This window comes from Halichondria panicea, chromosome 6, assembly GCF_963675165.1.
Source record: "Halichondria panicea chromosome 6, odHalPani1.1, whole genome shotgun sequence".
Taxonomy (NCBI): domain Eukaryota; kingdom Metazoa; phylum Porifera; class Demospongiae; order Suberitida; family Halichondriidae; genus Halichondria; species Halichondria panicea.
In genome coordinates, this window is record NC_087382.1 from 5,960,231 (window position 1) to 5,970,747 (window position 10,517).

Sequence of the window (10,517 nt, forward strand, 5' to 3'; positions counted from 1 at the left end):
ATCTCCGTTATGGGTTCACTAGTACATTCGCATAAACTTTTAAAAAACGTTGGGGTTGATGTTGCATGTCGATACCTGGTGTCTTCGTAGCGTTTAGAGAGGCTAAAGTGTGGTAGACCTCAGATGTGTTGAGTGAGATTTGGGAGAGTTGTTCACTTGGTGTTGGTAATGATTGGGATATTTGGGAGTGCAAATTAAAATCACTTTGTGTAGCAAAGGTTGAGTTAAAATATGAGTTGAAGGCTTCTGCAGTAGCTATTGGGTCATTGGTTAGATGGTCATAGCCAGAATGATGATTGTGATCTGTGGGGTTTGGTCAAATGTTTCAGTTTAGAGAACAGCTTTTTGGGGTTACCTGCTAGAGTCTGTTAGGTTTGTGTCATAATCAATTTTAGCTGAAAGGACCAGGGATTGGTTTTGTAATTGCAGTTGCATGTTCTGTGTTAGTAGTGTATTTCCTTTTCAGAGAGCGAGTCAAGTAAATGTGGTTATACGATAGTGAATCCGCAATACTATGCATAGCAAGACGTTCCATCTCCTCATGTGCTCCTGATATTAGTACCATAGATTACATTCATGAGGTCAATTACGATACACACATGCAGTAATTTGACCAGAAGACCAAAAGTAAATGTCCTATGTAAATGATCAATTTCAAGAATCCATCAAATGAATACACTCAGTCATAATTATTATATTGTGCATGTGATGTGCATGTCCTATTCTCAACAATCCACAACACCAATACCACTAATTGTATCTATATTGGTGTACGTATGAATATCATTAGTTTTCCAATCTTCATACTTAGTGGCTTTACTGTCAGGACAGTACACTGTGATCTACAGTATTAAGTGATGCCTAGGGGCGTAGTTTAGAGTGGTCAGGCCAACTTATGGCTAGGCAAAGGATTTAGCAATTAGCCTCAGCAAGAAAATTGAGCGTGGACATCTATCTATCCGCCCACGCTCAACGTTATTGCAGAGGCTAATTGCTAAATTGAGGTACTAGCTCCTGTCGTACAATGGCGTAGGCAGAGGGGAGCTGACGGGGGGGGGGGGGGGCTCTACTTTTGTGCTCCATCAGTCCAACTCAGCTTGAATCACCGTGATCTGTCAATCTATTCTACCGTACTGCATGCATAGTTACTAGAGTGCAATGGAAATGTGGGGAGGGCCATCTAATGCGCATGCTAACTGCTGAGGAAAAGTGATGACCTGTTATTCAGCGCTTGCCCTGCTGAACTGATTTGAGCTCTGCCCTTAATTCCCAAAATCCTGGCTACGCCGCCACTGTCGTACCTCCTCTGGAAACAATAAAACGGTCGATCATTGAATAAAAATGGCTCAACTATATCAACGTACTAGGAGCATGCAGAGCATGTTTGGGGCGAGCGAGCAATTTGTGTATTTGTTGTACAGTGCATGATGTGGTAATTTAAGTTTATTTATTGAATGAGTAGTAACAGTGATTGTGTAACAGTGAATATAAACCGAGTAGTCTGATGCAGTGGATTAGATACGACTTCCCTGTGCCAGCTGTATACCCGTGACAATTATTCTGAGTGGTGTAGGATTGTTGTGGTCTTTGACTGGTGTAACATCAAGATTCAAGGTAAAACATATGTATGAGTGAAAGTTCAGCATGAAGGAGCTGGCTGTACAAACTAACATGAGGAGCAAGGTTAGGAGCAAGGAGATATTATCACTTCTTGCTGGACCCAAATTACAAGATAGTATACTGTGAACAATCCTTGCCGGGTAAGTAAGCTACTCTGACCTGTTGTAAGCGTGTCTGTGTGGCCTCAGAAGTTTCTATCTGAGCTGGTCTGACCTGCCGTAGTGCTGTATTGTCTAAAGGTGCCTGTGCAACTTTAGAAGTCTCCATCTGAGCTGCTCTGACCTGTCGTAGTGACTGGTCTCAATCTCTGTTTTGTCCTGTTGAGCTAGCAGGTTTATTATCACAAAAACACAAGACTTCGTCTTGGAAGTGAAACATGGCAAGTAAGCTGCTGTTGTGACCTCCTAGCTGCATGCGTGCCTGTGTGATCTTATAGTAGAGATGTCAAACCGGAAGTAGTGCATGGGCGTATTTTCGTACAATGGTAAGAACGGGACCAGAAAGTGAGTGAACAAGAAGGGCTTTCCGCAAGCACTGCATGGAAGAGTCTAGCAAACAACAGCTATTCCCAGGGGTTAAAAATAGCTTTGATTTTTATAACAGTTTTTTTATGATTTTAGCATTTGATGCTTGTTCTGTGTGTGATTTTTTTCCCAAGGGTGATCATCATTTTGTCAACCAAACATGAAAATGAACAAAAACACAAGTGAGCATGTCTTTCATCTCTAACTCTCTCCAGATTATGCAAAAAGTTGCTACAATAAGCTTTTATTTCTTGCGGAATCACATATTGCATGGATAGATGGGTGGAGCTGAGAATAGAAATGCAGTATTTATTTCTTAGAAGTTCTTAGAAGTTACTGAAAGTAATTATTGAAGCAATCTGAAAGCCTCTGTTGAAAAGAAACAAGACAGATTGGAGAGAATTCCAGGGACAACAATGTAATCTACCAAAACTATTAAATTGCAAGAACTGATTCAATTTGCACACGAAACAAGACAAGAGTAATCTATTAGAAGCTGTAAACAGAGTTGTATCATAGATTTATAGTTGTATGGCCTTAAATCTACATCACACTAAAAATGAATTATTTAGAAAAGTTGCTTTTAAAGATCAAGAAACAGATACAAGCGTAAGGTGGACATTGATGAGTGTTCTGAAACATGATACAATTATATACTGTACGAAAGAAAAGATAGCATGGTTACTTTAAATCCAAAAGAACTCTTTGAAGCAGGAGACATCATACTATTATAGGGACATCATAAAGATATACATTACAGAAACATTATAAACTTCATAATAGATATCAAATTGTTACAATGTTAACTCCTGAGTCCTGAGTGTCCATTTCATACTTTTTAAAAGAGAATAGACCAAGTGGTTCAGCAGATAATTTTATGCTAACTTTAAGATTATTTCCGGTATTAAAATTTCATAAGTCCCGCCCAAGTACATTAAAATGTGCGGTAAATTTTTGTACGATTTTTTCCTGACTAGTGTTCTTCAAAACGCAGTATCTCTGCATTCGCTTAACCAAATCCAGTGCAGTAAAGTTTTTCTGGTTTGCCTAGAGTGTTCAAAAGAGATAGTACAGGTAATATATACATAGGAGTTAGAAATAGTAAAAATGAAAATCTGTCTGACATCGCTACTGTGGTTGCTCAGGTATTCGCTCAAAACAAGCGAATACCTGAGCAAGGTGGAGCGAATAGAAATACTAATATGGCCCTAGCACGTGAGAAAGGGGGCTCAAGCACACTTAACACAATACCTGTTGCAGAGCACGGATTTTTCTTTGATGCCAAAGCAGATTTTCATGACCACATCAACCTTCGCTATTGTTGGCCATTGGAAAATCTACCAACAACATGCCCATGTGGTGAAAGTTATACGGTAGACTATTCCCAGATCTGCAAATTATCTGGCTTCATACACATGCGCCATGATGACACAACAAACTTCCTAGCATCCTGCATGAAGGAAATACATAACAACGTTGAGACTGAGCCCAAGTTACAACCTTTGACAGGCAAGTCCCTCCGCCATCGAACAGCCAACACTGCCAGAGCAAACATCAGAGTGAGAGGCTTTTGGACCCAAGGCAGAAACGCATTTTTTGACACAAGGGTATCTACCCTCACGCGAGAAGCTATAGGTCCAAACCCCTCAAGTCGCTTTTTCAGAAAATGGAGAGAGAGAAAAAAAGAATACAGAGAAAGGATAAATGAAATTGAGCACGCCTCGTTCACACCTCTAGTTTTCTCGGCATGTGGAGGCATGGACAAGGAGGCTTCAGTTGTAGTGAAGAGATTGGCTGGAGACCTAGCTACGAAAAGAAACGAAAGCTACAGTCAGGTGGTAGGCTGGATGAGATGCAGTCTAGCCTTTTCATTGGCAAGATCAGCCATACGTTGTGTTTGTCGTTCTCGTTCCACCCGCAGAAGAGACATTCGCCAGTCTCCAATGGACCTGATCCAAGCGGAGACACGGTTCGAATGCGAATGGACTGTACATGTATACCCAGACTCTCACAAACCTTTAGAACTCTAAATACGTACATGTTTATTTTTCTAACTGTCCTTCCACATTATAATTTTGACCTAAAAAAAAATTGCATGGGTGATAGTGCGCATGCGCTTCAATATCCAGGTTATCTTCGCAAGTAGCAGTTTGATAGACTCGCCAGCCAGCCCTTCCTCGGGGAAACTTAGGGACTGGTGGATTGCCTATCCTATAGTGAACTGATGTGGAGTCTGATTGCATGGCAGTCAAACATTATGCAGACACTATACTTTCTTCTCAGCTCTTGCAACAGATCAGTTACACAGCCTCACTCGTGCATGTGTCACAACTAGTATGCTACATAAAGCATGAACAGGACATGAATTAGATAATTCTTATACGACAGATGTATAGTTGCGCATTCCCAACACCTAATACTGATTACTAAACTAAATGTGTTCATGATCATAATTATGCCTCGGTGCGCATGCGCAAGCGAGGTATACGGTAGTGTGTCTGTGTGTCTGTGTGTGTGTGTCTGTCTGTCTGTGTGTGTAGACTGCTACAGCTGCTCAAGGATGAATCAAGTGCAAGTAAGAGTTTCTATAGGCTTCTAGTCATGTTTACTTGGATTTTAATTCGTGGATTTGCAAAATAATGCTTCATTCTCGAGTTATGCCTAGTTTTGCTTACTCCATTGCAGCCTTTTTAGAAGAGCACGTAGCCAAACTTGTTTACCGAGTGTTGCTACTCTACTTAGTAGTTAGCTCTGCACTAGAACGCTAGCTATTGGTAGCTGCAAGAGTGAGAAGAGAGCTGCAAGGCTCTGCTGATGGCAGCCATTAATTTTAGACTTGAACTTTTGGCATCGATCGTTTTAACAACAATCATGGTCGATCATTACCCACTCTCTGAGTTTTTGCATGCAGCAAAATTAAATTGTTTTTATCATGTGCATAAAAGCTATTAGTAGCAGCTTTATGTTATGTAGCTTTGGCATCTCCACCGAGGCATCAGCACCTGCAGTGCTTTCATTGTTTAAAGTAGTATAGAGAAGAATATTTGAGTTGGTAACGGATGAAGAAACTTGGTAGAAGCGCTTAATTTAATCTTCCACTATATCCAGTTAATTTTGGATTAAAGCCATGAGCTGATGCATATGGCAGGCAAGGGAATGTGCACAATGTGTGCATGGGCGGCTGAATATACCAGAGGCAGATTTATTAATCATAAAGCCAAATCATAATTAGAATTTAGCAAAAATAAATTGCGTTGGCCGGGAGTCGAACCTGGATCTATTGCTTGGAAGGCAACAATGCTGACCGTTACACCACCAACTCCAGCTTTATCAGGTCTGAAATATATCCACCCATGCACGTACACACTAACTGGAAGTAAAAATACGATTTGGGCTCCCTTGTCACAAGCAGGAAAAGTGATTTATTACACAAATCAACCAATTCTTCAAAACATGCTCCACTATAGTACCATGCAAGAGTTCATAATAAAGGATGGTCTATTATGAACTCTTGATAGTACTCCTATATATACCCGCCCCCCCCCCCCTCAACCATAACATATTTAGATCTACACCCCAGTTTACGTGCACTCGTATAAACAAGATTTTAATTTGACTGTGTACAAGTACTAATGCATATTCAAACTACATGGCTTCAGTAAGCCGCCTAATTGACGTGATGTGAAGCCGAATAATGGATTTTGTACAAACATGACTAATCTTGTGCAATTCAAAAATGCTTTCATTTAATTGTCAGCATGACAACAAAGATCTACCTGGTGTGACTTTTAATTGTCTTAGCTAAGTGATTTGAGAGAAGTTAGAAGTGAATCTATATATATAGCACTGTTATTCATGGTTTTTGAGACAGCATTATGAAGTTGCTATTTGCTGCATTCATTGTACTAGCTGAACTAGCTAGTTTAAAAGCTACTTTTGTACATTACCACATAGTCCCTGAGAACTCCACTGCTCTGTGCCAGTACTACCACAATGGAACCTGCTTCACACTAGACCACCTCCGCACTAAAATTAAGAACTCAGGAACGAACATTACGATCAGCTTTCTCTCGGGAGATCACCGTCTAACATGGAACATGACACTAAACTATACCGTAGTCATTCTGAACAGCGAGCAGAGTGCGATGACAGTAACAAATCGGAGTTCTCAGATTTCAAGAATCATATGCAGACCATACACACAGATTGCTTTTATAGAAATTAATTTGTTTATTTTACATGGATTGGTGATACAAGGATGCAGAAACAGCGGTAATGGTGGTGCTATCTATCTGAAAAGTGTTCAATTGGCTACCATTGTCGAGTCGTATTTTGTTGATAATCAAGCAATTCGTGGGGGTGCAATTTATTCAACCCAAACAGATTTGACTATACAAAACAGTACTTTTATTCACAATTTAGCCACCTCTGGCGGTGTGATTGCAGTGAGAAGTGGTAATTGTTCAATCACCAATTCTCACTTTGTCAGGAACCAGGCTACTTTACAATATACCTATGGAGAAAATAATGGCGGCGCTATACACATTTACAGTGACGTTGACCACACCTGTATAGCCGATACAGAATTCATTGGAAACAAGGCTCTTAAATCTGGAGGTGCAATCTCAAACAATTTACAGGGTACTACCCGCATTATGGGGTGTTCCTTCAAGAATAACAGTGCTACTAGTGGGGGAGCTATTAGCACTATCTCATCACTACTGAGCACAAACAATGTGTTTCAGAACAACACAGCAAGAAACGGAGGTGCCATATATATTGATCTTTATGATATCAACGCAGAAGTGGTGTTCTCTGGTAACACAACACTCAGTAACAACACTGGTATGTATGGAGGAGCAATTAGAAGCGCTGCTAGTAAAATTGTATTTTTAATGAATTCAACAGTTGTGATCAGTCACAATATAGCTAGACACGGTGGTGCGATATATTTGGAACAAAGTATTATACATGTAAACAATGTACAGACGATTCAAATTGTTGAAAACACAGCACAGAGATCAGGAGGGGGGATCTACGCTTTTCAGACCTTAATTGAAATTCAGGATGTACAAGCAAACGTGAAGTATTGCTCTGCATACATAGCAGGCAACATGGCCAAAAATGGAAGTGGAATGTATCTTAGTGCATCAAGTTTCCGGATAGCACTACAACGCAATCTAGTAATCTACAACAACAGTGCCACACAATATGGTGGTGGTGTATACGTGGAACAGCGCTCAAGAATCAATATACAGCATTTAAGCAGTGCCGAAAGAAGTAAAGTTTTTGCTATCGTAAGTAGTAACAAAGCTTTGCGTGGAGGAGGTGTGTTTGTATTAGACAGTGCGAGTGGGCTGGCTTGCGAAGGAATAAACTCATCGTCAGACTTACACTCTAAGGAATGCTTTCTACAAACAGCAGAACGATTCTCAGATCCAGGATCCCAAATCATGATACTATTTGTGAAGAACAAAGCTACAGAAATTGGCAATGACATTTATGGTGGACTTTTGGACAGATGTCTTATAAATCCTTCAGCTCCGAAACATCCTGACGGCACTTCGTACTTGCAAAAAATAGCTGGATTTGACTGGGCTGGTAACGATACTGTAACATCTGCTGGCTGTCTCACAGATCCAAGAGTTACCTACGGGAATGTTGCCGAGACTTCTCAATTTTTTAACCATGTTTCTTCTGACCCAGTTAGAATTTGTTTCTGTACAGACATTCATTTACCAGACTGCTATAACAAACATCCACATCCCACTGTGTCAGTAAAAAAAGGAGAGACGTTTACACTTAGTGTAGTTGCTGTGGACCAGGTGGGCAGGCCAGTCAATGCCATGATCATCAGTTCACTCCATTCAGAAAATAGAGGAAAAGGACGACTAAAGGAAGGACAGCAACATCGACGAATAAATAATAACTGCACAGAGCTCAAGTACAATTTGTACTCTGATCAAAATTTGGCATCACTAGAAGTTAACTCGATCGGTCCTTGTGGAAATGAGGGAATATCAAAGCAACAAGTAAACATTGCATTTAAACCTTGCTCATGCCCAATAGGATTTGAAATTCTTTCAGATCCAATAGACTGCTTGTGTGACTGTGCAAATGAACTCAAGCAATACATCAGTAGCTGCTCACCAGAGAATGGCACCATTCAAGTCAACCAAAATGTTTGGATCAAGTACATCAACAACACCAACTTTACATCACATTTTATCGCACACAGTTGTCCATTTGACTACTTTGTGAAAAAGCCCGTTAACATCAGCCTTGCTAATCAAACTGAGGCAGACAAACAATGTGCCTTTAACAGAACTGGAATGCTTTGCGGTAAATGTACACAAGGACTAAGTCTAGTATTTGGTAGTACGAGATGTCTGCAATGTTCTAACTACTACCTCTTTTTGATCGTACCACTCGCTATAGCTGGTATTGCATTGGTAGCATTCATTCTGCTACTCAATATGACAGTTGCAACAGGGACCATCCATGGGCTTATTTTTTACGTCAATATACTAGCAGCCAATCGCTCAATATTCTTACTATTTGACACACCAAATTTCCTTACTGTTTTCATTTCATGGCTGAACCTTGACCTGGGGATTGAGACATGTTTCTATGAAGGTATGGATTCTTATGGCAAGTTCTTATTGCAGCTTGTCTTCCCAGCCTATGTGTTTACTCTAATAGCCATTATTATGCTGTGGAGCAACTGTTCTCAGCCATTTGCACGCATTATTGGGAAAAGGAACCCTGAGGCTACACTCTACATGCTGATACTTCTATCCTATTCTAAACTGATTCAAATCATCATCACAGCTCTAGAGTATGCAACTATCAGCTATCCAAATGGTACTCAAAAATTAGTCTGGATGTACGATGCTAACGTGCTATACTTAGATGTGAAACACATCCCAAGGTTCCTAATAGCGATCCTCATCTTTATATTTGGAACAATCTACACTATACTGCTCCTCTTCGGTCAACTATTCAATCGCTATTCTCAGCATAGAATAATGAAATGGACTACTCACAAATATTACATTCACTTCATGAATGCACACCATGCTTCCCTATCTGACAAACATTGCTACTGGTTGGGGCTACTACTACTTTCTAGATTAGTTTACTACCTCATCTCTGCATTTGCTGATGAATCGATTGTCATTTTCTTTGTTGGAACATTGAGTTTTGCATTGTTGCTTTATAAGCAGAATAAGCAAGTATACACCAAGTGGGCTGAAGATCTACTCGAAACTATTTCAATCACTAATTTAGGCATGTTGGCATTAACTACATTCTATATTAAATTCTCATTGGCAGGTGGTGAAATAAGCAGAGATCAACAAGCACTAGCTACTGTGTCTATGGCGCTCGCTTTCATTGTTTTTCTGTGTATAGTGTTTTACCACGTTCTAGAAATGTGTGGAATAAAGCTGAGTCAACTACCCAACAAAATACTAACTGTGCTCAGATGGCACCAGCACTACCAGCCAGTTCCTATCAGAGGATTTGCTGAGGACAATAATCATGGCACAACTCAATACTCCACCTCTACTCCGTTCATAAGACCTGCAGTACCTGAACACCAACTGAGAGAGCCAGCACTGGACGAACTTAGTCCAGTAAGACCAGAAGACTACGATCCACCTCTTGCTGTGCCTCAACCACGACGCAGAGAGATTCCCACACACACTAACATTGATATTAGATCGCATGTGAACTACGTATAACTATAGATAAATACACATACTGTACACAGACTTGTTGTATCTTAAATTTTGAAGTACGCGTATGTATTATATTAGCAGATTTTTCGTTATGCACTGCAATAATTGCCAGCTATACTTTTCCCCTTTAACCATGATTCATCTCTACCTGTGTTTCCCCTGTTCATTTGATACTTTTCTGTTTGCAAATACGTCTCTCAGTTCAACGCTTCCTGAAAAAAAAATCGAACGTGTCTAATGGTAAGCATGCATGCACTAACAAAGCTTCTGCGTGGCGGTATATGATGGCAGGTGACCCTTCTCGGCCACCATGCATACCCTCAAGACCTATCAAAAAATAGTTTATCCACTCCAGAGAGTTCTACTGTACGTAACACACAGATTATGTGTACCATGCCATGCCATGTAAACATAACTATTGTTTACATAGCATTAAAAGCCAAGAAACCATGGCAGAAACTTTCCCTTTAGAGAAATTTTCTTTCCATGTACACTTCCTGAAATAAACCCCACTGACTATAGATCAAAGCAGCCCACTGTATCAACAACAGCTTGCCTCTTAATCTGTGTAATAGGGAAGACTGCTAATACAACACCCACATTACCAGGCAACTGTAAACAGAGACATAAT

The 10,517-nt window shown here is 40.2% G+C and overlaps 2 protein-coding genes across 2 annotated transcripts in view; one reads left to right on the forward strand and one right to left on the reverse strand.

Annotated features, from left to right (window-relative positions):
- Nucleotides 1-10,517, reverse strand: part of LOC135336778 (uncharacterized) — a 171,751-nt gene that overhangs the window by 114,927 nt on the left and 46,307 nt on the right. The window lies entirely within an intron of this gene.
- LOC135336928 (uncharacterized) lies at nucleotides 5,908-10,087 on the forward strand. The gene has a single exon (XM_064532801.1). The coding sequence runs from the start codon at nucleotides 6,020-6,022 to the stop codon at nucleotides 9,887-9,889; it is 3,870 nt and encodes a 1,289-aa protein (XP_064388871.1). The 5' UTR covers nucleotides 5,908-6,019; the 3' UTR covers nucleotides 9,890-10,087.

Coding starts and splice junctions, on each gene's coding strand:
- LOC135336928 (XM_064532801.1), top strand. CDS start 6,020: ATGAAGTTGCTATTTGCTGCATTCATTGTACTAGCTGAACTAGCTAGT.